The 27,335-nt window shown below is 40.3% G+C and overlaps 4 protein-coding genes across 6 annotated transcripts in view; 2 read left to right on the top strand and 2 right to left on the bottom strand.

The window, feature by feature from the left end:
• Positions 1–1,668, bottom strand: part of rfesd (Rieske (Fe-S) domain containing) — a 2,533-nt gene extending 865 nt beyond the window's left edge. Inside the window, exons 1-3 of one of the 2 annotated variants that reach the window (XM_005918660.3) lie at positions 1,535–1,668; positions 529–702; positions 292–326 (exon numbers count right to left, since the gene is read on the bottom strand). In XM_005918660.3, coding sequence (XP_005918722.1) covers positions 292–326; positions 529–685 — 192 coding nt within the window. In that variant the 5' untranslated portion in view covers positions 686–702; positions 1,535–1,668. The remainder of the gene's footprint in view (positions 1–291; positions 327–528; positions 703–1,534) is intronic. The other variant, XM_005918661.2, reaches the window with a different exon arrangement.
• Positions 1,669–2,272: 604 nt separating this feature from the next.
• On the top strand, positions 2,273–7,765 carry nudt2 (nudix (nucleoside diphosphate linked moiety X)-type motif 2). Its single transcript, XM_005918656.2, has 3 exons — positions 2,273–2,351; positions 4,102–4,241; positions 4,336–7,765. The coding sequence occupies exons 2-3, from the start codon at positions 4,118–4,120 to the stop codon at positions 4,656–4,658; spliced, it is 447 nt and encodes a 148-aa protein (XP_005918718.1). The 5' UTR covers positions 2,273–2,351; positions 4,102–4,117; the 3' UTR covers positions 4,659–7,765.
• A 3,494-nt stretch (positions 7,766–11,259) lies between these two features.
• On the bottom strand, positions 11,260–17,510 carry ube2r2 (ubiquitin-conjugating enzyme E2R 2). Of its 2 annotated transcripts, none has more exons than XM_005918657.2 (6): positions 16,889–17,510; positions 16,308–16,500; positions 12,990–13,076; positions 12,757–12,854; positions 11,794–11,928; positions 11,260–11,687 (listed from the first exon to the last, which is right to left on the bottom strand). In XM_005918657.2, the coding sequence occupies exons 2-6, from the start codon at positions 16,482–16,484 to the stop codon at positions 11,402–11,404; spliced, it is 783 nt and encodes a 260-aa protein (XP_005918719.1). In that variant the 5' UTR covers positions 16,485–16,500; positions 16,889–17,510; the 3' UTR covers positions 11,260–11,401. The 2 variants fall into 2 exon arrangements, with proteins under 2 accessions (XP_005918719.1, XP_014187996.1); XM_014332510.2 differs by having other exon boundaries at positions 16,308–16,497.
• Positions 17,511–19,797: 2,287 nt separating this feature from the next.
• On the top strand, positions 19,798–26,993 carry ubap1 (ubiquitin associated protein 1). Its single transcript, XM_005918659.2, has 7 exons — positions 19,798–19,971; positions 21,708–21,754; positions 21,871–21,995; positions 22,184–23,026; positions 23,582–23,740; positions 24,264–24,365; positions 24,497–26,993. The coding sequence occupies exons 2-7, from the start codon at positions 21,715–21,717 to the stop codon at positions 24,635–24,637; spliced, it is 1,410 nt and encodes a 469-aa protein (XP_005918721.1). The 5' UTR covers positions 19,798–19,971; positions 21,708–21,714; the 3' UTR covers positions 24,638–26,993.
• The last annotated feature ends 342 nt before the right edge of the window (positions 26,994–27,335 follow it).

Here is a 27,335-nt window from a genome sequence, read left to right as displayed (position 1 = left end):
GAAGAAATAATAACTATAATAATACAGATACCAGATTACTTAAAAGCAGTAGTGATTAATAACATTTCTTAAAAACAGCCAAAGTTAGAGAAGATCAGTTGAGATGGTTGAGATGAGGCACTATTTGTTCAAGGCTTTTGTAGTGAATGGCAGTAAATTCAGATATGAAAACTGTGTTAAGTATTCATGTGTTTAGTTAAATTACTGCTTGAGTGATTGTAGAAGATATTTGCTCTGATATTTTGGAATGTTGTCTTGATCTAACCCTCGTAATTTAAACCTGAAACTCACCTCAATGTCGCCGTTGTTCAGCATTCCTCCAGCATCTGCCGAAATGACGGGGTATCAGTGTATCACAAAATAAACAAACACACTAACAGTTTGCTAAAAAGGACACACTTTCCAGATGACATGTGCTAAAATGCTCAATAATTTATTAAATAATGAAGCCCAGTGTTAAAGGTCCCAGTGTATTTCCTCTCTCTGCAGTGACCACTATGAGTTTTTCACTAGAAAAATTGCACTTACGGTAACAGTAAGAATCCATAGCATAGAAGACTCCCTGGTGGTAGATAATCAGTATATCCCGATCTTCTATTGATCTGAAAGACCGCTTTGCTTCAATAAGTTCATCCTTCTTGCCCACGAAATGGAGGCCTCTTGCTGACTGCTCGTTCTCCTCCATGTGTCTGCCAAATGCTGCTTTGAGGTCAAGAAGGTCATATCATCAGTTCTCAAGGTTGTGTGTATTTGTCCCTCCATCATTCTCATATGTGGCCCAAAGTGACTATGGTGTATTTTAGGGTAAAAACTTAACTGAATCCACACACGTAAAAAAGGTGTGGGCTTTGGATTCGTCACTGGGATTATTGTGTTGGCACCTCACCTCACAGTTGTCAGCTTAAATTAAGTCCAGAACAACTCAAGAACACTCATGTAAGAACATTTCTTGCCACTGATCAGCTCTGCTCCAAACACACCAAGGCCCTGAGCTTTAAGCCCTATTATCTGTCTCATGATTATTTGGTATCCATCGTAGTATAGAAAATAAAGCTGCTGTGCTAAACACAAAAGAACAGTGATTTCGCTAAATGACCTACATGAATTGGCACAAACTGAATGGGAAATACAAAAACAAAAAAACTGACAGAGATTCAGCTGTCATCATTCAACACAAGAATGGGTTATCCAAAGATCAGAGTGCTACATCATCTCCACGTCTGATCTCCTTGTAGGCAGCATATACCAAAAATATCTGAATGTGAGGATGATTCATGTTCATGTATAGTGGAGTGGAATAATGAGCCCTACACACAGGATGAGTAAGCACAGTAGTAGTAGCAGCGAAAGTCACATGCCCTGAAGCCTGTGGCCAAAGCACAGCCAGCTGAAATGAGCAAGCAGGAAATATAATGAAATATCAGGAAGAAGAAAAGTCTTCAAGTGATCCTTTAAGGACTTTCAGTACCTCTGCGCCCCTCTCTCTGGTGGTTTTGCTTCAAAAATAACTCATTTTACTTTTGCATCGCCTTACCTTGAAATTCAGCCGCTGTATCGCCTCTGTCAAGCTGAACAAGTGTACAGCTGACAGCCCAGGGTTGTGTGGGAAAAGTGGGGGCTCGTGTCTTTTATCTTCAGACACAAGCTGTCTGTTGGTTGGTCCTACACTGGATACATTTCTTATCAGTTTCTCTCAGGCACATCAGCTACAAAGATTGTAAAGAAATGCGTACGTGTTGGTTTAAGCCTTCACTGGGAGAGATTTCTATCATTTTCTTTAAAAAAAAACAACTAGTTATTTAAATCACATATAAGTACATTTTTTTATTTTATTTTAGTCCAATGCATTTAACTGCTTTGGGATTCACCCCAAAATTAACATAATTCAAGATGAATTATCATAAGTAAAACGAGCAGTACCGGTGGTGGAAAGTAGCTTTATAAAATTAGGAGATAATTTTTTTTTTATCAAAACTGGCTTTTATACTAGTGTTTTGATTCTACAGCTGACGTTATTGGTCAGAGATTTTTTTTTTCATGTGAAAGAAACATATAATGATATATTTTACATGTATGCATTATGCACAATACATTATTATAGACTTAATAACCGGTTTGCATAGTGACATTATATTATAGAGACAACAGAATATATGCTAACAGGAATAATTTAGTGATGTAATGCTATATTAACATACGTTATATAAGCCAATAATAGAATACTTTTTATATTTATTGATTGGTTTGATAATTTTTGTTCTACAAACCGGAACTATCTGTGTCATTCTTTGCAGAGTGCCCGGAGTATTTTCTCGGCGCTCCGCTCTCTCTTCCTTGTCAAATCATTCACTGTAAGTAGTTTGCGCTGATTTCTTGAAAATAATTGACTTATAATGGCCTCGTGCAGTGTGTGAGCATGAGGTGAAGATCAGCAGTGCGTCCGGTGGAGCAGAAACATCCACCATAAAAGCGGCGGTTGAAGCTCATATTAGGCTTCACATCCGATTTGAAAGCTAGCTAACCGTGTGCTGTAAATACTAACACATTTCTTTCCGTCAGTAAATATTTAATCGTCGCGACTGTGTTTTACAAAATAAATCCATAGAATCTGGTATAGAATTAGTCTTTAACTGTCGCTTGATTTTAAAATAAATATATAAAAGAATTAGTCTTCCCGCAAAGCTACATTTCAAAACCTGCACTGAGCTGGTTTAGAGTGTTTATAACTATTTTCACAGGACTTAGTACCACATGTACAATAATAAATGTACCCATCATTACTCTTTGCAGTAACTAACTAACAAAAAGCGATATACACAATTTGCTAGTACTGGATTGAACCCCCTTTGGTTTTCAGGACTGCCTTAATTCTTCTATGGGTTATGGTACATATTGACATGACAGCATGTCAATATAATGTTAATCTCCTGTTCCAGCATATCCCAAAGGAGCTTTTTTGGCCATTCAAATACAGGGAATAGCCTGGCTTAAAACTTGTCGTGCTCAAGAAACCAGTTTGAGATCATTTGAAGTTTGTGATATGGCACAATATCCTCCTGGAAGCAGCCATCAAGAGATGGGTACACAGTGGTCTTAAAAGGAATGACATGCAGGCTGTGAAGTTAAAATTGGTACCAAGAGGCCAAAGTGTGGCAAGATAATAATTCACCACACCATTACACCATCACCACCAGCCTGATGTATGGTTGGATCCATGCTTTCATCTTATTTACATAAAATTCTGGCCCTACCATTCAAATGTTGCAGTAGAAATCGACACTCATCAGACCTGGCAACATTTTTACGACCATCTTCTATTGTTCAAGTTTGGTGAGACCGTGTAAATTGTTGTTTCAGTTTCTTGTTCCTGCTTCAAGGTTTGACATGCTGTGGATTAAGAAATGCTCCTCTGCATACATTGGTTGTAATGAACAGTTATTTAAGTCCCTCCTGTCAGCTCAAAGCAGTCTGGCCATTCCTCTGAACTCTGGCATCAGCATAGTATAGTCAAGCAGTGAACTGCCACTCACAGCGTATTTTCTGTGTTTCAGGCCATTCTCTGTGAACCGTAGAGATGGCCTTGTGGCAAAATCTCAGTAGATCAGCAGTTTCTGAAATACTTAAACCATCCCAACTGGAACCAACAGCCATGAAAAGCCACTTAAATCACCTATTCTGACACGTACTTTGAACTTCACTAAGTCGTCTTGACCTTAAAGTTGTGGCCACGTGATTGGCTGATTAAATATTTGGATTAATACAGTTGAGCAAGTGTACTTAACAAAGTGGCCTGTGAGTATATATACATTTGTCTATGTTAATATTTGTGGGCATGTGCACCTTATCTGTAAAATACACATTTATGTAACAAATGCAAAACATGATGCATAAACAACAAAAAATAACTAGCACTGGACTTTATTAAGGCACTGTTGAAAGAAATGTTATATTTTAGTTGAGTGCAGGATGCATGAGTTTGTGGTTTGACACTTTAAATTTGTTCTATATCTGCGGTTATAAAATGTTGTCATCATCCAATAAAGTCCTTAGTTTTCTGGAAAGCAAACACACAATAACAGAGGAATTGTGTTTGTGTATAAGTTGCTTTAACAGGAAGATGGTACTCCGAGCTTGTGGCTTTATCATATTTCGTCTAGTCGGCCGCATCCCTCCTCCAGGCAACATCGAGTATCTCCTTCTGCAGACATCTTATGGGGAACACCACTGGACGCCACCGAAAGGTGTGTTTAAGAAACACTAGATTGATTTTTTTCTTCATTACAGAAAATAACACGTTAATGAGTCTTTTTTCCCCCCTAATAAATTCACCATAAGGTCATGTGGACCCAGGTGAGGATGACCTCACCACAGCACTGAGAGAGACCAAGGAGGAGGCGGGGCTTGGGGCAGAGCACCTGAAAGTGATAAAAGGCTTTGTTCAGGAGTTGCACTATGAGGTGCGTGGCAAACCCAAAGAGGTGCTGTACTGGTTGGCTGAGCTGAAGGACCCAGGGACTGCTGTGACTTTGTCTGATGAGCACCAGGATTACCGCTGGGCCCAGCTAGAGGAAGCCTGCACTCTGGCCCGGTACAAAGACCTGCAGGACACACTGAGAGCAGCACACAGACACCTAGAGGCATGTCAGGACAAACAATGATGTGTCACAGAGGAGAAGATCATAAATGGGAAGTAACTTCCTGCTGGTATGTGGGATCGTACCATTTTCTGGAAGAGCATTTGTTTTGAAAGCACTGCTCCTAATTCCTTTAACTGAATGAGTCTGACTTTCCCTGCCTTGTCTTTCTTTAAATACTTTCCAGAACCTTATGTAAGAGAAAGACTCCCTTAAGTCACAAAAAATCAGAGAGAAAATAAAATCAACAGTTGAATGCTAGGATTAAATGCATAAATGATGCGTTTATGATTGTAAATAAGCTGTATTGCAGGTTTGTGCATTACAGCTGTTTATTTTGGTAATTTTTTTTTCGGTCTGTCTCCAGTTTGAATTAAATTTAGACCAACACGAAGGTTTTCTCCTACCTTTGATACTTACTCAGCTTTACATCATTTCTGAATGGATTGTTTTGTTTTTTCTCTTTTTTAAACATGCATTACAAAGATGCAAGGGGATACTGGGCTAATAATAGAACAGTCAAGTGAAACACTAATGATAAAAATAAACTGTAAACAGCAGATGCTGCCACATGGTGGGGACAAACATTTTTTTTCCTAAAGCTGCACATTTGATATCAAAAGCATAAAATAGCAGAGCTGCAACAGATAACTAACATCATCATTGTCACGAGGAAAAGTTCTACATTAAATATAACAGTTAAAAAAAACAACATCTTTGGATCTAAATACATTTATTTGCTCAGAAGCAAATGGTGAGAATAAACATCATCCTTTTCTTGGGTACTGCTGCTCTTTTATATAAGTACAGTTAGACAGTCTGCTCTGGATTTCATGATAGAGGACTATGCTTTTGCTTGAAAGGATAAAATGAGAGTTTTTGAGGAAAAAAATGTGTGCCTTCAACTCAAGAAGCAGAATGGGAGCGCTTATGGTTTTAATTACCTGTCATCTGTCATTATGAAGACACAAACGGGCAACGGCAGTGATCATGTAAGTGGAGGTCACTGAAACACCGATACATCTACCTTAATATACTAGAAAATATAATATTTACAAAAAGGTAAGTCAGTAATAATTTTTTTATGTCTGTCAAGAGATTACAAGCTCTTCCAACAAATATTAAAAGCCGACTAATGGATTTGAAATTACCCTCACGAGTAAACATTAACAGTGAAGTATGCTACTTTTTTAGCTTCTTTTTATGCTATGGTGCTTCCTAATACCATCTCGCACAGTAATCCAGAACCCCCCTCTGCAGCCACGCCTTGGATCTCTTCAGTGGCAAAACCACCAACTCACCCGAGGCATGTAGTCTTTCCAGCGTGTCCTGGATCTTCCCCGAGGTATCTTCCTGGTGTTCTATGACAAAAACACCTCACTACAAGGTGCCCTGTAGACATCCTCGTCAGAACACCGAATCACCTCAGTGAGCTGTTTTTGATAAAGAAAAGTAGCAGCTCTACTTCCAAATGACTCCTCACTCGATCTCTACGGCTGAGCCCAAACACACTTCAGATGAAACTCACATCTACTGCTTGTTTCTGTGATCTTATTCTTTTGGTCACTAGCAGGAGCTCATGGCTGTAGATAGATAGACTGGTAAATTGACAGCTTCACTTTCCAGTATAAGACCCTCATCACTACCAACACCGCAAAACCGTATTTATCTTCCACTCCACTCCTCACTCGTGAAGGAGAGCCAAGATAATTCAATTCCTTCAACAGCTCCAGGTGCAGACGCTCTTGGGAAGAGTGTTACTACTGGCAATATGAGCCATGCTTTTGTGATGGTTGTACAGGGACTGAATATGACAATGAGCCAGGTGCACCATTCTCCCTAAGCACCCGGACACTCCAAAGGACGCAGTTATATGCCCTCTCCAAGTACACTCTAACAGAGGGACCCACCGCCTCAGGACACTGGCAAGACCTTTCCAGGTGAGCTGAAAAGTGTGATTCCCATGTAAATGTAGCACACACAGTTACAAGAATAGTTACAGGAATGCCCGTATCACCGCCCCAGTCTGCTAATCCAGAGTCACTGCTCCAGACTTCCATAAAGACTTTGCAGAAGAGATTTAACCAACAAAGCCGCAAAACATCATGAACCTTGAGGAAGTCAGGGTGAATTCCAGCCACCCAGTGGCACAGTCATCCAGCAGTTGTTTTAGTATCTTTGTCACCTTAGCCATAGTGATGGCCCTCACCAGCTTTGTCTCTAGACTTACTTCTTTACACATATAAATTGGGAAAACCCAGGGACTGAACGGGTGATATAAGAAAGATATCGAGTTTAAAATCCTTGAAGATTTTTTAATCCATATCCTTGGGTACAAAGTCTGGAATGAGCAGGCTCGACTGCAGGCATACTTGTGATTCGTAGAGTTTCTAAAACTAGAATAGGAGGCCAAGTCTTCAACTCTCAGGCTCCTCTCCTGTGGAACCAGCTCCCAGTTTGGATTCAGGAGACACAGAGTAGAGACACCCTCTGTACTTTTAAGATGAGGCTTAAAACTTCCCTTTTCAATAACGTTTGTAGAGGACTGGGTCAAATGATCCGAACTATCCCTTAGTAATGCTGCTTTAGCCTCAGACTAATGGGAGAGTTCCCATCATGAGAAGGGGACCTCTCCCCTACTCCCTCTTTTTAGTTAACTTTTATCCACTTTCTCAGTTTGTTTAGTCCTTGTTTTTGACTTTGGTCTCTCACTATTTCCCCCCCATTTCACCTCATACACAAACAGTCAAAGCAGATGTCTGCCCCTCCCTGCGCCTGGTTCTGCTGGAGATCTCATCCTGTGAAAGGGGAGTTTTTCTTCCCCACTTTTGCCAAGTGCTGCTCATAGAGAATTGTGTTTGGGTTTTCTCTCTCTAAAAGTGGAGGATCTTTACGTTACTATGAAAATCCCTTGAGATATCTATTATTGTAAACGAAGAAGGGAAAGAGAAATCCTACAGTAACACATCTTGCTAAAAACTATACCCTTGTGACTGTGGGTACACCACAAACCTTATTGTAAATGTATGTTGGAACTACATGTAACTAATGAGAATAAAATCCATTTTTACCAATCTGATTATTATACATTGATGTCAAGCACCAAGGCAGAAATCCTGTAGAGCTCAACACTCAAAAATTGACTAGTATCATTTACTTAATTTGAGAGTAATCAAGAATCAGTGGCTCAAATAAGGTGAAAATCCTTTCAATAGGCTTTGATGACATACTGTTTTATTTCTTATGATTTTCAAACTGAACCACCATTACTATCCATTTGCATATCACTCCTAATTTTAGTCAAAAATCAAACTTGCTGTGTTGTCCATTTTTCATGACATGTGGGCTTAGCAGCAACAGATATCTGAGCCATATTGCAAACAACCCAACAACGTCATGTTCTTTTCTTCTTTTTTTTAACAATATAAACTGAGTGACATTTGCATCCTCACAAACAAAATGATGGGAAAAAATGAAATAAGATGAAACCGACAAGGACAGCATAAACATCATTAGGTGTGGACAGACTGTGGTACCATTGTGGACAGCTCAATCAGCAGAGTGTGGGACCATGCGAATGTCTCAGGATGACCTCACTGTGTCCACCCACACTTTAGAAAATACACGCTTGTGATTCACACTCACACACAGAGAATAAACAAAGTAAATGATTTCATTCAGTTTTCTATGCAACTGTGTGTGGAATAACATGTTAAAATTATGGATTGCGACTCATTTTATTTAATCTTTTCTCTTTTTTTTTGTTTCTTCATCTTTAGCATTAATAGTCCGCGGCCTTCTTAGCATTTCTCCACCTCCCCTCAGGATAAAAAGAAGGCATATGTTTTATTTAAGAAGTGGAGAGTTCTAATACTGAAGCTGATTAAATTCATCATCAAATTGCTACCAAAAGGGCTACACTAGATCTATTTATTTCTCTAATGTGAATTCAGATTTCTAAATTTTGGGTGAAAGGCAAAAACCTGGCTTTAAAGCATTCGTGACATTTTAGGAAATGCAATTATTTGTTTTTTGTGCTGAGACTGAGACTAGAAGATTGATATAACAGTTCATTTTTACATTTCTTAAAGACGTTTTGTTAAATAAACAAAAGTAATAATTAATAACCTTTGATTACAATCCAAAATTTAGACGTTCTCATATCAATCCTCAGCATCAGAAAGCATGCATTTCCCAAAATGTTCAGCTCTCTCTTTAGCAGACACACGTGAGATTTGTACTTTCCATTGTTTACTACTGAGCTTACTTCTTTCTACGTGGTGATGGGCAAAAATGGTGATCACAACAAGAAGAAGTCCAGAATCTCAATCATATTTCCACCTCCTCTCGTGGCTTGGTATCAAATCCATTCAGTCTTTTAGGAGTGAATTTTGTTTGTCGCCGTTCTCAACAGAATCCAGTCTTTGCAAACCTCCAAAGCACAAGGCCAGGAGACAATACTTCACTCCTTTGGCTTCACATTAAAATCCAAAAAGGTATGTCTCTAAGAGTCTACTCACTCTGCATTAAATCCATTACATGCATCCATTCGTCCATAGTCTTTAAAATGAATGAATGTGGGGCTGGACTTGTTTTCCTTGGCATAAAATCCATCCATTGGAGTCACAACCCCAGTGCTCCACTGTGTTCAATGAGCAACAGGTTCTTAAAACATAGCTCAAAATGCATGGTTTACTCGATGCGGCACAATGATGCTGTTCAGTGTGTTCAAAAGCTTAATACTCAAAATGTGTTTTTTTTTCTTTTTTCTTAAATCAGTCAAATCCTCAGATGATTCACGCCTCCAGAAACAGCACTTGAACAAAGTGCCTACAAACTGAATGGTTCATCAACTGGACTACTGAAACAAAGGAAAACCCTGACATCATAGTCAATATGAATAGTAAATGTAAATATACACACACGGGGATAACAGGCAATCAGTGTCGTATTCATTCAAATGCAAATGTGTATCTAAGCTGCATGTTGATCTTTGTCCCTGTCGATAAACAAGACTCTGGATGTGGTGTAGCACAGTAACAACATCCAGTTTTCACTAAGTTGCATTGAAGCATCAATTGGGAGTCACAGGGCACAAAAAAAGAGAAGATTTTCACATCTATCGCAACGTAATGCGAGCATTGCATTGGGGAGAAAGAGATGCATTTTGATTTTCTTTACCCTACCGAAAACAGAATGACTTAACGGACGCCAGTCTGCACTAACAGTAACATTCAGTGATGTGTAAATGCTTGAAGAGGGATCGGAAACTTTCAGAGCAATCTTAGCCCTCTAATGAGACCAAGTGAGATATAAAGAAAAGGAGGCGGAGGTGAGGAGCAGGTGTGTCTTAAGATTCTCTTTGCTTTTTCTCTCTCAGTGAAAGTCTGAGGCCCTGAGGTTTACGAGGCAGAGAGAGGTGCAGGAGGCGATACGAGAACACTCTCCCCCCCCCCACACCCTTAATGAAATAACGCTGCTTTGCCGGAAAATGAGGGTACTACTGAAGGTGTATCCAAGAAGGTGGAACGCCAGAGCCTGCGTTTGCACGTTTAGGTTGATTGCATCAAAGTCGAACAGGCTAGCGTTTGGGACAGAGATATTCTGCTGGGGGGGGCAGAATGAACGACTGTGACGTGACGAGCCGGCCAGCTCATCGACTGGTTAATGAGCCAAAGGGGTAAGTGTCCATTAACCAGCCTGTGTGAGCCTTCTGAGAAAATACAAGTGAAGAATGTGTCGGTCAAATAAACACATAAAAACAGCAACAAGGACAGACACAGTGGATAGATCCAACTTTTCTTCCAACCCAAAACCAAACAATCCGTCATGGGGCTGGCCAGTGACAGCGGAGTTCAAGAGACCACCACAAGGACTATTTGTTTTCATCATTTATCAAAGCTAAGACAATTTGCTTACTTACTTATTCAAAATCAAAGAGTTCTTTTAGCTTTAGGAGATGTGCAGCAGGAAATATTGATATACTGGAAGATTTTGTTTTACCGTGTATCTAGTAGGATTCAAATATATGTGTACACCTACTACACCGTAATATTTCTAAACTGATTTTCCTAAAACCAAGGTGTGACTTCAACAACCTACTCTTTCTAAAACAAAATGACTGGTTTAGCAAGACAACACTGAAATTTAATGGCTGAAGGCTAAACTTAACCACAACCAAATAACTTAAAGTAAGGTAATATGAGCAACTGTCTAAATGAGATTGTAATACAGCGAGGCATAATCTACTTTGTGACTTGGATGCGATTGAACACATGCTAACAATAAAGAAAAACTCTAATGTTCAAGTCTGCAGAAGCACGCCATCTTTGTGGTTTATGGTAATGAGGAAAAGGCCAGACCCTCAAACTCTTCCATGGCACATTTTAAAAATGTGAAACATGTTTTCAAATCAATAAACACCTTCAGGACACTCTCAAACAGTGCTAGAGTAATAAAACGCTTGTTGCCACACAGAGTGCGAGCTGTAATTAAGGCAAACGGTGGAAACGTCAAATTCTGCTTTCAGCGAGAACACTACCTACAACGTTTTGCTGAAAAGTTATGTAACAGCATCAAAGGAATTGCATTTGACCCAACGCTTGTATTAGTTTAATAAATGATGAAAGATTTTTTTTTTTTTTGGCAGTAGACTTTTGACCCCATTGTATGTGCAAATATACATGTGCACACATACACACACATACACACACAGAAAAAAGAAGAAGGGTGGTGGAGTTGGCAGGAAGAAGTTATCATCCAGATCATCACGAGTCTTCGTTGCCAGAGTCGTCCTGGTTGTCGTAACATCTGGTGGACGTCCCGCAGTCCTCCACGGCGCCGATTCCCCCGGCTTCACCTACAGACTCCATCTCGCTCTCGTCCTCGTCCTCATCCTCCTCTTCCATGTCGTCGTCGTAGAGGTCGTCATAGAGAAGGTCTGAACTGCGGTCCTGAGAAGGAACCCGGGTCTGGATGCAGTACTCGGCCAGCGTGGTGGGCACTTTGACGCCGTCGCGCTCCGCCTCTGCTGCTGTTGACATTACTTGCTTCCTGTGAGCAAACGTGGAGGAGGTGTATTTTATTTTTTCTCCATGTTGCATAAAACACATTTCTTCAAAGTAACTACACACACTGGTAAGAGTGTGTTCATTTGTACCTGATAATCTCTGCATACTCCTTGTCCTTGCCTTTGCTGTCCCTCCATTTGCGAAACATAACTGAGGCATCCACATTGGCTGGGGAGAAGGTGTTTGGCTCGTTGAGCAGAGAGATCACACTAAGCAGGATGGTCCTGATTATCAGCACGTACACACACACACGCACCCACCCACACACCCACACACCCACACACACACACACACACACACACACACACACACAGAGTCGAAATGAGGACACTGTAATATCAGATGTCGTCGTCATATGAAAGAAAACCTCTACACGAGCTTTTTGAAACCTCAGAAGCTGTATCCCAGCTCGGAGAGAGGTGTTACCTCACCTCTTTCCCCTCGTGGCTCAATTACATTCTACACCCAATCTGCTCAAGTTTTCAAACACAGACTCGGCACTTTAATGCAACTCTGTGTTTCTTGCTGATATGCTAAATTTAGAAGAAATTCAGAAACCTACCCTACAGTGGTGTCTACCGCTACAGATAGAATACAGAACAAAGAAATGGTAGAAGATAATTATATCCAATTCTTAATTTCATTTATGAAAATTAAATAAGACCTAGATCCAATTTTTGTGCCACAAAAAATGTCTAATTTAGCCAAAAGGAAACTGAACCACAGCTAGCTGTTCCTAGCAGCAGCATTTTTAGACTCGATCTGCTAGTTTTTGGCAGAAATCAGGAGGGGTCTAGTGGGTTCATGCCTGTCTAACTTGTCCCCGCCGCTGAATTCTTCATGTTCAAACATGCAGTATTAAAACAACTGTAAACTGACATCACTTGAGGTAGTATGTCAGGCTTCACACAGCTCCCACCGGTGTTACAGTATGCTCTAAACAATTCTTTTCATGCTTGTACATGCAAGACACCCCCAAGACTTATCAACAGGCCTAAAGGTGTAAAATTAGTGAAGGTGAACTTGGACCAGAAGGTTTGCTGAGAAATTACCTGACATTCTGGGTGGGGTTCCACCTTTCAGAGGGCAGCTCCCCACTCTGAGGATCGTCAACAGGGGGGTGTAAGATCGAGATGCACACATCTCCATTCTGAAGACCAAACGACATAAAGGAACATTTGTCAGGAAAACACAAACGCGGCAGCGTCTTTAAACAAATCCATTTAAAAAAGGAAATAAATGCCAAACTGCAAACACGAAAGCATTAAGATCCTTCAGGACAAACCTCATAGATGTTGGGGTGCCACATCTTGGTGAGGAAGCGAAAGGTTGGTGGGGAGTATGGGTAGTCAACTGGGAACTTGATGTGAGCCTGAAAGAACAAACAGAAGTCTGACTTCAGTTACTTGTAACTAAGCTTCAGCCATTTAAGATTACTGGGGTCTTAACTTCAAGGAGAAAGCATCTGGAATGTGAAAAAAACCCCACTATCCAATTAAACTGCACATGTGTGTATTTTTATTTGTGCAATAATAAATTATAATTATCAATGTTCACCAAAAAGTAGGACAAAGGAATCAAAAAGCTACATTAAGTAGATGTTGACAGTAGATTTAAGTTGCTATGGGGACAATTCATACACACATATAAAGTAAATAAAAAAATATGTTTAAAAAATTATGGCCCACTCTTTGCATCGTTGCCTAAGTTCATTTGCGACGGCATCGCAACACCTCGATCCTTTTCTTTTTCATCCATTGTGGTACAGATTTGTTGCTGTGCTTGGGATCACTGTCCCATTGTCAGGCAGAAGGCCTCACATTTAACTCTAGAACATGTTTGTATACAGAGAAGCTCACAGCCAACTCCATGTCTGCAAGGTGCCCAGCTGTTCAGGTTCAGTGGCTGTAAAGCCAGCTCAAATCACCACTACTCCACCACCGTTCTTTACAGTTGGTATCACATGTCTGCCTTTCTGCAGACATGGTGCTGTTCATTATGGCCACACGTGTCAACTTGGTCTCATCTATTAACTGACTTTTTTATTTTTATTTGAATTTTATTTTTTATTTTATTTGTATTCTTTCACTTATTGTTGCATGTGTGTTGTTGCTGCCTGTGTTTGAGTAATTTCTGTAACTGTGAGACATCTGCTGCTGCCTATCTTGGCCAGGTCTCCCTTGAAAAAGAGGTTTTTAATCTCAATGGGATCTTCCTGGTTAAATAAAGGTTAATAAATAAAATATTCAGAGGACATTGACCTATGATGCAGCTTTCCAAACTTCCAATTTCTTTTTAGAAAGAAGAGGCTTTCGCCTGACGACCCTTCCAAAAAAAGACATACTTGTTCAGTATTATTCTAATTGTGCTGTCATGAACATTAACATTTAACATGTTAACCGAAGTCTGTAGAATCTGAGATGTAGTTCTTGGGTTTCATGTTTGAGCATTACACAGTCTGACCTGGGGTGAATTTGCTGGGCTGATCTGCAAACTGCAAAGAAATCTTGCTTTTATAGAGATGGCCACACTTTCCGATGATCAGTTAATAAAAAGCATTTCATCAGTAGCACCTGACTGCTATTAATTCCTATGAAAGCAGTACTATTGTACTCAGGTGCTACCGGACTCTTGTGAAAACATGTAAAATATTGATATTCTATGCGTATTGGAGCAATACATATGAATGGTCTTGCTTATTTAAGCAGGTCAAACGCCAAAGTTATGTTGTTGTAACTTTTAGAAGGGTGTTAAACTGGCATTTGGGGCATTATGAAAAAAATATACAAAGTTTAGCAGCTGAAACCCTTTAAGTTCCTGTTTTTATTTACATTTTAAAGAGCATCCTAACTTCTTTTTGGACACGGGGTTTCAGTCAGCCACAAAGTTGCTTCCTTTACCGTCATATTTTAAACCACATCACATCAGAGAAATAGTTACACATCCAGCCGTACCAACAATTAGACTGTGAATCACCCTATATTGTCATCAGTTCCTAATTAATTTCACTGTGACACAACATCAGGTGCTTCTGGCTCTTTCTTTCCAAAGTATTATCAGAGAAAAAGGATGGCAGGCTTGGGTGTGTGTAGCTCCGCCCTAACTCTCGCTGAACTGCTTGCCTGTCTGATAGGACTATCATTACTCCACAGCTAGTTACTAAATTACTGCAACTGTGTGACATTAAACACGTAGACGTCATGACACACTGGCATGAGTTCCACTGCTTAGTATCAGTCGCTGAAGCAACATTTCTTTTTAAATGTGCAAACACAAGTTAACAGATTGGTGTCAAAGTAACAGTAAAGTCTAACATGTAGTTGCCTTCATGGGCATCTTTCTCTTTTTATCACTTTGAGCTCGTCTGGATTTCTGGGTTTTATTTATTTTTCTGTCTGCATCACATAGTCTATCCTAAAATTACTTTTGTATACCTTAAAGTGAGGGCAATCAACACAACACAGAGAATTCTGGGGAATGATTGAAAGCTGTTGCTTGACTTTAAATCCAAACACCTTTCACTTTACTCTCAGTATAATTACAGGGGACACTGAAGATATCCCAAAATATCTCATCCCTGTACAAAAGCATGATTGTGTATGGTGTAGGCTGCAGGAACCACGCAGTAAAAACAAAGTTACACTGAAACACCTGAATCGTACTACAATTCACTTTCACCAGTTTTTCATTAAATGAAGGTCAGCTGCACCACCCACCAGTCGGGCATTTACAAGACTAAACAAGTAATTTATTAATGTCATTAGGCACTGGCTGCCAAAGTATTCAACAAACGAGTAGTATACATGTCCCTTAAAAAAAAGGGAAGTCCACATTTCCTGTTTGCTAGCTATTACATAGACTGAAAAACCAGCCCAGAGTTCACTCTTACTTGTGGCATCTAATCCTGACATTTGTTAGTGCTGATGTTCCTCAAATTTTTGTGGCTAAAGACATGCCAGTTAAAAGAGTATACTACAGCAATACCTGCTCTGTCTTATCCTTCCATTCCCACTAGGCTACAGCATCATCTGCGTAGCACCAAGCTGAAAGCAGGTGCTCTTTATGCTACATGTTCTAAATGTTTCACCGAATATGCAACATATTCAAAGAAAAAAATATAATGAATCTAATCATGTCCCTTCTCTCTCTGTACTCAGGTGCCATTTATATCAGTCTCGTAGCTAAAAATAGCAAGCACAACCATCTTACAGTGAGGTGGGTGAGGGCTGGGTGAGGGCTGGCCGAGGAGAAGGACAGGACAGGACAGAACGACTGAAAATGAATAAAATATAATATAAAGCCTAAAAATTCCTCGTCCATTAGAGGAAAACCACGTTTCAATTACAGCTTCAAGAAGTGAAAAAGATCTAGTTTGAAAGTTTGAGTTTGTACAGATTTTAGAAGGAGGCTAAACTACAAAGCTGTGTTAAGAATTGTAGCATGCCCTGACATATATTATATTACAAAGAAATTCTAGCCGATAATATATTTGGTCCCTAAACATATTTATTGTATGTGTTTGTTCGCTAATGAATAGCTTCATATGAACTCTTTAAGTAAGCATGACTTCACATAATATGTGCACTGGAAGTGATTGTCCCACCTTGAAGTAGCCTCCCTCATACAGGGTATTCGGGGGACCAAAAATGGCCACTTCCCAGTTGTAGAGGTCAGACTCCTCCACCAGAGTGATGCGGAAGCCTTCCACTGGCTGCTCCTGCAGAGACTTCAGCTCCATCATGAGGGCCTTCTGGGAACTAGGGGTTGACTGGTGGGCCATGTTCTTTTCCACACTTCTTGACAACAGTTAGCCGCACAGATCAGTGAGAGGAAGCAGGAATTGTGGAGTGGACAGAAATATTACGAGTTTAATGACACTGTCAAGACTCTACTCACTTTTCATGCATTTTTAATATCATGACCAGTTTGACTCAGAAAACAGCTGCAGTGTCTTAGCTTTGCTTTCATTAACAGGAGTCTTTCTAACAAAAACGATAGGAAAAGCAAAACGCTGTGAAATTAAACCCTACATGTAAAAACAAAAACAAAAAAAAAACACGCACACACAAAAACAGCTCATAAACATTCAGGATTTGTGGCCTGCAAAGCCTGATTATGTCAGTGGTTTGGCTCGCAGGCCCATTATAGTGGGGGGAAAAAGCAAAGTTAACAGAAAGTGTTTACCTCTGTCTCCTTGCACTGTGTTCGCTTCCTTACAGCTGAGCCCTGCAGGATAAACTCATTGGCTGTCCATGCTAACCTGGCTGTGCCTTGACAAAGAGACAGTGACAATAGCAGTGGCTTTTTTCCCCTGCTAAAGCCTATGGCTGCTCCTCGTGTTGTGTTTCCGAAATTCTTTGTGTGCCAGTGTTGACAGTTGACATGGAGCAAATATCAGTGTAAGTCACGGTCTCCTGCGGATCATTCTTGGCTTTAAAACAGGACTCTGGCTCTCCCTGCCATCTCTCCGTGCTGCTGGTTCGGTTCGGACAGGCGCCCAGCTGATCTCTGCTTGTTTATGTTTGTTTATCTGCTCACTGGCAGTCTCAACTTCTCCACACGTCAGCTAAACCCCTACCGAGCAACTTCGTTCAAATAGAGCAGATTTTCTGCTCTTTGTCGTCTCTCCGGCACAGTTACAGTGTAAAAGACTGAAAATTTCGAGCCCGCGGTCGCTAAAAGGACAGTAAGTGAGAGGTTTATACTCGCGAATTACAGTGGATTTAATCGATTTTTATTTTCCTCCCATCTATGCTTCCGGCTATCATTGCGCGTGTCTGCAGAACGTAAAGCGCGTATCTGAACGTGACGTGCGCGCACTCGATGTTATTTTACATGTTCGTTCGCGTGACATTTTTATGTTTTAGATTCCAAAAATACATATTTGTAAAACATATTTTAATAATATGTTATTATTTTTATGTAAGTTGGTTACATTATTTGTCTAAGTTCCCTCGCTCTCTTTCTTAATACTAAATATCTGCAGCGTGAAGTCCTCACACATACATACATACGGGCATTAATATTAGATCTCAGACATTATTGACATTATTGTAATTTTCATTAAACCTACGTCTACTTCCTGTCCTTAACTATATCCCCATATATTATTACTTATAAGAATGTCATATAAAGTATTTGGTTAGTTGGGGTGTATATATTGACGAGATCACAATTAGTGTTTTTTTTTTTTCAATCAATTTCCTTCACTGGCAATTCTCAGAGCATCTACAACACAGATGTCACTTACTGTACATTGTGGGCCATATGACTCCTACTTTGATCTCAAGTGAGAAGGAGCAGTGAAATCCCCCTTTCAGTCAGTGCAAACAGGTTTAATTGTACATTTAATATCTGGAATATATCAATATAAGAAAAGAAGTGCAGTTTGAACAGTATATCTCAATTTTGTACATGATAAAAATAGTGCTGCTGTAGCAAACAAAACCAGTCAGCACAACACTTTGGACTTAAATTGTAAGACATAAATGTGTAAAATTACAGAATAAGTTCTGGTAGCTCATTGTTCAGACTGTGTTTTAATTCTTTTTTCTTTTTTATAATGGACCCACTGCAAATACTACTACTACTACTACTAATAATAATAATAATAACAAAAGTAAAATTATATTATTTTAAAAAAAAAGGATATTTCTATATTAGATGATATTGGAAAAAACATCTAATATCTTTTAAAAGCTTATCTATTACTTGATTTTCATTGGCATAGTAGGAATGACCATGGTGGAGGTCTTCATCGGTAGGAAAAATAATAAAAAGCTGGGTGGGTGCTATGATGTTACTGATAGTGAACTTTATTTTATTCATAAGGTTAGTTAGTAGAGTTGCCAACCGTCCTGTAATAAACGGAATGTCCCGTATTGAGAGAAAATATTAGGCATTTCTTATTGAGCTGAAAAGGAACGCAGTTTGTCCTGTACTTCAGCTAGAATGGAAAAAGACACAAAGCTGGAGTTATTCTGTCGTTACGCTGCACAGCTGCCTCTTCTTCTCTCATTCTCTCCCCTCCCTCTCCTGTTGCTACTTCAATCATGAAACTGATCAATGATCAGCTGATCGGCTTTCCTCTCTTGTTTGTTTATCTCCCACTTTGTGCCAATAAGAAGAAACCAGCGGATCTCGCGCTAAACAACAGCAGCACGTTTAAGCTTGATCAGCTGTTGTTAGAATTTATTTAATATTAATTTCTAGTGTCAGCTGATGCTTGGTGGTGCCACAGCTGTAAAGCTGCTGGTCCTGATATTGGTTTGGATATGTGGTGAGAGGGAAACATGAAGATGAAACCAGGAGATGTCCTTACTGAATCTTCATTGCTGAACAGGTGATGGAGAAACAGGTTTACCTTTTAGGTGACATGAATGAGTTGAAGGGAAGTTATGAACTGTTTCTGAGAGACAAATAACACCAGGATCCTTTTCTACATAGCTTACAGCTGGTAACTGTGCAGGAGCGGGTCTAGCAAAGTTTTGCCAGGGGGCCAGGTAGGGCAGTAACAGGGAAAGGGGGCACAAAGAAATACTTTTCTTTCTTATTCTCATTTAAAATGTCTAGCTTTTAATAGAAAGAAAATGTATTTTATTGATCCCTGTGGAGAAATTCCTCTCTGCATTTAACCCATTCAGTGAAGCAGTGGGCAGCCATTGGGCGCCCAGGGAGCAGTGTGTAGGGATGGTACCTTGCTCAGGGGTACCTCAGGGTAGCTGTTCAGGGGAATCGAACCCCCGACCTTCCGATCATGGGGCCACCTCTACATACACAAGACAATGTACATCACTGTCACGACAGCCTTTGTTTTAATTCAAAGGCTTTATGGCTTTTCCTATAATACCTGGTGGGCCGGTCTCTAGTCAAAATGCCCGGGCCGATTTTTTGTCCCAGTCCAGCCCTGACTTAAATTGATATTTAATCTTTCCATAGCCATACGTCAAATAAGCATTGCGATAATATAGCAACCACTCAACATTGCTATTCTATAACCTGGCTGTGACTGTTTATTAAAATACTCATTTTGTGTAGTTTAAATCAACAGATTTTGTGTTCGCGTGCCTGCCGTTGTGCCGTGCATCCGAGTGACGTCAGACAGGAACCAGTGGAGGGGAGGTTGACAAATCAAGATGGCGACCTACGCTGAAGCAGGAAAGAGGTTTCAGTATAAATAAAACCGAATCGGAGATTAGCTTAAATTGGAGTGGCAGCGCTATAAAGCGTCGTTTGGATTTTGAAAGAACAAGACGGAGCAGATACTGGTGAGAGCGGCATGTTCTTTTCTATGAGCTCGGTTTAATGTCAGGGGCGGTGGCAGCAGCCTGTCCTGTCCAGCCACATAACAAACAGGCCACTGGCGAAGCTAAGCTTATTAGCATGAATAGTGGTTTACATATTCGCCTAACGTCCGACGGTTATATGCTTCGAGTCGAGGTGGAGACATGCATCCCTTTTGGGATGCGTCAGAAAGGGCATCTAGTGTCTGCCAAATCAAAATATGCGGATCTTCCGTCGTGGCGACCCCGTGTAAATAAGGGAGCCGCCGAAAAAAGGTTTAACGACATTCCACCAAGATAGTTAGCCACTATCTACTGGTGACTGTCAGCGAGTTAAATAATTTGGCTTTTAGAGTCCTAAAATGTCGAGTAAACTACTGCTATATCCGACGCTGGCTTGTTTAACTATCACCGTCACTGTGAAACTGTTAGTGCGTTGAGCTGGAAGTACCCTAAGAGTGTAGACTGGCTTAGCTTGAAGCTAAGGCTATCATAACTTTAGTGCCACTAGCTTACGAATATATCGTACTTGGGGGAATATTTTATGACACATACGTGTAAGATGGGACTATTGCAGTAGTCTGGTTTAACTCATCGCTGTCTGAAAATGTGTTTTCGACTATTATCGCGGTGCTTTCGTTCTCGTTTTAGCTTCGCAGTTAAGTTACTCAAACTTATTTACCTTCATGAGTCAGCCACCGCTGTCTGCGATATTATAAATGACTATAATCGTGTGATTTATAATATCTAATATGTTTTAACTAATCGTGGTTTGAAGCAGAAACATTATACCAGAGCCAGAAGGAAATCGTTATAAGATCATTTGTGAAAGTAGATAGAGGACCAATTGACTCGGTGTTTTGTTATATAACGTTATCACCAACTACTACACCCTACCAATTATTGTGGCGCTACTAAGCTAACGTCTTCGTACTTAAGACATCTGATAAAATAGATACCCCCCAATCACGAGATGTCTTGTGATCATGATTGATTTGTCTCAGTTGTTTGGAAGTGACACGGAACTAAAACATGTAAACATCTGTAGACTTGGGTGTTCATTTTCATTTATTCAGGAAGTGCCAGGTAAATTATCCTAGTGTGTCAGTAAACCAGGTGATACAGTGTTTGTGTCCACTTTAGCCTGAGGAAATCTGAAATGCTCTTTCTTTTAAAAACACAGAGCACTTCAAAGTTAATTAAATCGGCTTCAAAATATTTTCTGCTGGAAGTTGGTCTGCACACCAGCTCACAGATCAAAGTTCTCTGTTTCGCAGATTTGAAAACAGTAACGTCTGTGTTCATAATGTCAGGCTTTGTTGCACAGCATTACCAAATAACAGGATTATATAACTTGAAGATACTGGGCAACATAATGCACAAAGGCAAATAAAGCTATTTCCAATCTAAAAGGAATTGCACTACAGTATGAAGGCATGTTATTTCTCTTGTGCTTTAATTAGACATGTCAAATTGGCATTTCTCAAAACAACATACTTTAGTGCAAATATCCCATATTAGACAAAATATTACATATGTTGGCAAACTGGTGGAAGAAAGGCTGTGGAAGTCTACTTTGTGCTGGTTTCATAGTGGCACAACATTTTAAAATATGGTAGCCTATAGCTTATAACCCTTTGCTCTCTTTTATCACTAAATTTTAAAAGAAAATCACGGTACTCTCACTGACCACTAACCAGCATGCTTATTTCTGTTTTCAGACTCTAAATGGCTGCAAGGAAGTCTGGCTCAGATGCATACAACAATGGCAAGGACTTATTTTTAGTACTTTGTTGTCTTACTGTTAGCTCTGTTGGTGCCTTTATCTGCAGTGTGCTTTCTGTAAAGTATACTTACTTTCTCCTTGTTTTTTAATGTGCACAGGACCCATCAGCTATCTTGATGATGTTCCCTTCAAAATAAATGATAAATTCCGTTGTCCAGCCAAAGTGGGTCTGCCTGTTGGTTTCTCTTTGCCAGACTTTGGCTCTGCATTGGCGGACACAAAGGTGGGTTTTTTCCCACAGATGTTAGCTGTGGCATAAATGCAGCTCTGCACATCATTTTTGGTAGTTGAAGATGAGATGCGAGGAAATCATTTGTGTTACTGTTATTCTCAATTTAATACAGTAAATATTTTCTCTTTTACTTTGTGTCCTGTTCACCCCTTAACACCTATCATTCTTCTTTTCCACAGTATGACTTTTCTCTCGAGAAACGTAGTGTGCGCTGGGGGGCAGAACTGGCTGAGGCCAGAGCGGCAGAAGCCAGAGCAGAAGAGGCTGCAGCCAAGCAGGAGGCAGAGAGCAGGAAGCGTTTGGCCAAGGCCCAGGAGGTTGATGGTGGTGGAGGGAAGAAACTCCAGTCTGCTGCAGAGGACCAGGACCTTCCACCACCAGCGCTGAACCCTGTTCTTGCAGGGCTGAGCCATAATGCCATCCTCACTCCACTGCCTGCTCGAAGCTTTGACCACCGGAACACCCAACCCAGCACTCCTCAGCTACACAGCCTCAATTTAGCTGATTTTGAGCGGGAAGAAGATCCCTTTGACAAGCTGGAACTCAAAACTTTAGACGATAAGGAGGAACTGAGAAACATCCTCCAGAGTCAGCCTCAACCTCAAGCTCAACCTCAGCCACAGCATCCTCCTTCTGTTTCCCCACCAGAGATTTCTCAGCTAGGGCCAACATCACGTGGAAACAGCCCATCCCCACCCAACATCAACACCAGCCTCTCATCCAAACCAGGCTTTGCCCACAAACCCAACGGGTTGGTTGCCTTGCTAGACGTGGACAGAGTTGGGCATCCTGGAAGAGCAGCATTTGACACAGACGATCGCCCTTGTAACATTCGCTCTCTGACTTTCCCCAAGCTCTCTGATTCTGGTGACCCAGAACCACTGAGATACACTCCTCTCCCCACCACCGTTCCTGCTCCCCGACAGAACCTGCCCAATGGCAGCCCACCAACCATGCCCAAGGCCCAGGTTATTGTTGCTCCTGAGCTAGCCAGCCACACCAAGAGTGATACACCAAAGCCTGTGAGTATAATTCAGTGTATACATTGAACACTTCAGCTGCAACTTCCACTATAATGATGAAACTTGGTTAACCAGGCAAGAGCGTACACAAGTGTTGTGAGCACGCTGCAGAGCTCTACTCTGCAACAGTGAAACTATGCAAGTCTCCTATTTATTTTTATGCACGGTGAAGTCTATTTTTTCGTTTTTAAAAAAATAAAATAAAATAATAATATGGCTCTATGGGAAATTATTTTCGCTTTAGGTGTATTAAATAGTCTACCATGCACTTTAGATGTTAACTTATCATGTTACAAAATTTCAATGCTTCTGTGCCATATTTAAAAAAACCTGCAGAATTAAAAATTAAAAAAATGCCCAAACTTTGCTTTGTCTTTGGTCCCAAAACCGTACACTGCATGCGGGCTGACTGTGCAAGTAGAAAACATACATTCCCCTTCATGAAGACTCGACATGTTTGATACATAAAAATATTAAAAGCGCATATCAAGGGATGGTTAAAAACAGTTCTTTGAGCTGTATTGATATTCATGCTTTTGCCCCCACCGCCATTAGGCCATTCTAGGGTCAGGATCTGCTGGTCTACCGTGTGGTGGAGCCCTCCTCAGCATGACTCCCAGCGAGCGTCAGTGTGTGGAGACGCTTGTGGGCATGGGCTACTCTTATGAAGGCGTCCTGCGGGCCATGCAAAGACAAGGGCAGAACGTGGAGCAGGTGTGACTCCCTCCTACTCCAACGTGCACAAATTTGGATTCATAACCTATTTGCTGCCTGGTGCTTCGCACTTCGTTTTGTCTATATGTTTTTGTCAGTGTGCACATGTATTAAAATAAATGTTTTGCACTCCACTCACTCTTTTTGTGAAAAGTTAAGGCAATAGATCAGGTTGTGTAGAGCTAGTATGAAATACTTAAAACCAATGATACAATGTTTGTCCATGGTTAGATGATTATGAAAATTATGAGTAAATGTGGTATAACTGGTATAAGTGATCTACATTGACCTGGTGAAGTTTGAGTAATGAGGTAGAATTGTGACTCAGTAATGTGAGATGATAGGCTCACAGAGCAGGAATTACAGAGTAAGAACTTTAATATGATGTTATTTCGGTTCACTGTAAAAACTTACAAAACCTATTAGTACCACATTGCTATTAAAGTTGTCTTTTATGTGCGTATTTGAATTAGTTTTTGTTTTACTTCACACATAATAAACATTTACTTATTGTCTGTCCAAGGTACTGGACTATCTATTTGTCCACGGTCGTCTGTGTGAACGTGGCTTTGATGAAAGTGCAGTGGAGGAATGTTTAGAGATGTACCAGTGCTCAGAAGAAAAGGTTTGTACGACCAAATATACATCTCAAAAAGATGAGGAAAAACTGTCAGTGGACCTGAGAGGCTAAAAAGGTTTAAGAATACAATAAGAACAACAACAATGTAATTTCAACATATTTTTCACTCTTCCTAGGCATTGCAGTTTCTTGAGCTGATGTCAAGATTTGGTGAAATGGGATTTGAGCGGGATACCATCAAAGAGGTGCTGCTAGTCCACAACAACGATCAGGACAAGGCTTTGGAGGACCTGATGGCTCGTGCCACGGCTAGCTGAACCTAGCCAGTCGGCTAACCAAAGCTCTACCCAGGGCATGCCTCCCACTACCACCCAACAGCCCCTTTCCTTCCACCCGCCCTATCATACCATGCCCTGTCCTTGCCTTGGCTGTGGAAGGGACTGCTGGGAGACTGTTGTATTTCTCTGTGCTAAACCGCATTGTGTGTCAGCACTTCTTAATGACTGTGCCTAGAGTGGAGGAGGTTAAACTGTAACCATGCTTCTTGAGGGTGTTCCAGGATTTGGTACTGCTAGGATATTCGTGAATAGGAGGAATAACTGAGCTGTGGCAGTTGATGCCATTCTGATTTGCTTCCACTTGGAAGTGTTTATCTGACTGCAGGCAAAAAACAAAACTAAACGCAAAGCCGAATAAGGAGGAGCTGGTTACAAACTCTGGGTGCATCCACGAATGACCAGTTTGAACTTTAGAATCTCTAAAAAAAAAATAACCTGCCATCTTCCACTGCTCACAGCAGACCTAGTAGACAGTGGAGGGGATAGGTGGGCTTGTGGACGCTTTCTTCAAACAGAACAGTTTTACATTAACAAATAAAAACAAAAGAGGGGGAAAAAGCACAGACAGAGAACTGACTCGCAAGGAGTGACCTCTGTGCTGGTGTGCCCGCACCTGTTTCTGTTCTACTTTATGCTTTCACTCATTCTTGTTGGTTTTTACAGTTCATTTTGGGCACTTTTCATGTTGGTTTCAAATTCAGTTTTGTTGCTTTCTGTTTTAGGAATTGCATTAATAGATCATTTGTCATCATAAGTATGAACACAAGAGTACTACTGCCCCATTGTGCTCTTTGACCTGCACTGGAAAGCCTGCTTGAAGGAGTGGGAGAGGTGTAAGAAATTGAGAAATATCCCATGATGTATTGGCACTGATGTGTCACATACCGCACGGGCACACACCTTTCATAATTATCAACTTATTTAAAATAGAACACTGACACTTTGATTTAAAAATAAAGAGGTTGATATAATAATGTAAGATATGTTAACTTGCAAAAGTGATGGTTTTAACTTTCACTGGAAAACAGTGGGGGGGGGGGGGTTTAAAGAAAGACAAAGAAATGTGAGGGTTGCTTTTGCAGCCACGTCACAGTGCAATAGAGTCATTTCATATTGTTTGACTTTTGACTTGGCACTTTGAGCCTCAAGTGATTTTGGGAGAGGAGAAATGGTCTGCTGGCCTTGCTGGAAATTTTACCGGAAAAGCTTTGATTTTAGAGATTTCTGTCATTCACACACTGTTTTTTTTGTTTGTTTGTTTGCTTTTTGGATTTCATACCACAAACGCAAACAATACTTTTTCTTGGTTCACTGTTTTTCCCTACGAGTAAGATATGTGTTCATTCAGATTTTAGTTTGGTCGACATCTCCATAGTCTTAAACGGAACATTTAAATGAAAAAGTCGAAAACATTTTCCATGATGTCAATTGGGTTGAAATTGTTTAAAAGAATTCCTGTTTTATCTTTTTTACACGTGGTAATGGACCTGCTGAGTTCGGTATTAAAAAAGTGTGTCTGGTTTGATGGGGATTGTGAAAGGCATGGTAACAATTAAGGGCTTAATGTAAGCAAAGGGTGACTCAGAGAACTGAAACTTTACTCGGACTAGCTCAAATGAGAGGAGACCACTTCTAACCATCAGTCTGTTTGTTTTGTTTTTTTGGTTTATTTTGCCAATAGGGAAATTATTTTACTAAGATATTAGTGACAAATGTCTGAAAAATACACGGTACCATTCAAACAAAGATGAACACGTTTGCAGTAAATTCCCAAAGTGTTGGGGTGGTTAAAACTTTGCATTATTGGTTTCAGCAAGGCGTTGCGTCATCATTCAGCCTTTTGAAACTGAAATGTCAACAAGTAAGTTTCAGTTTTTTATTTTTAACTTTTAATTGCCTTCCTTTCTATTTACCAAGCTAAAGAAGACATACAAACACACAAGTGGTATTATAGTGTCCGTACTTGACTTTCGCGTAGCTTTGTTAATTATAGGTAAAGCTGGTGTCCACTTGCCTCTTCTCTGACAGCCCCACACCCTGGAGAGATTATAGAAAAAAATCTAATCTGAACTTCCAATTGACCTTTGCTTTCATTCTAACATCAGAGTTGTGCGAGGATGAAGCGCAACTGGTTTCTCATTTAGGCGATCATATTTAAGCATTTATATATTTAAATCTCCATCGATGATCAGTCTCCATCTAATGAACATTGAAATATTTTAATATTATAATAAATGGTGGGTAAGTGTCTTTCCCAAAGTCCTACAATGTGATTCAGAAAATGTTCAGTTTCCTCATTATCATTTGGAAATGATTAAATGTGCACATCCTTTGAGTGGTGAGATGGCTTTTTTTCCTTTCTTTTTTTTTTTCTTTTTCTCAGGTTAGGAAACATGTCTATATTTATTTTCTCTCTGTTTAGAGGAAGAGACAGAGTAAATACAGAGAATTGGTATTGTCACTAGCAACTGGAAACATCCAACTCTGACGCCTAGTCAGCAGAGTATACAACAGCAGAGAGGCCAAACGTATCCTGCCTGCATTTATCAAGGTATAAAAACGGACAAGACTAGAGTTCAGTGAGTTAAAGTGCTTATCAGCTTTGTGATTCCATACTTGGGTGCTCATGCCAACAATAAGTCAACTTCGGAAAAATCCAGTAAGCTGCCTGTAATGG

Source organism: Haplochromis burtoni, unplaced genomic scaffold (assembly GCF_018398535.1).
Source record: "Haplochromis burtoni strain Fernald_Lab_line unplaced genomic scaffold, NCSU_Asbu1 Contig_32, whole genome shotgun sequence".
In the NCBI taxonomy this organism is placed as follows: Eukaryota; Metazoa; Chordata; class Actinopteri; order Cichliformes; family Cichlidae; genus Haplochromis; species Haplochromis burtoni.
Note: the sequence above shows the minus strand (reverse complement) of the source record. Positions and strands in the feature narration are given on the sequence as shown.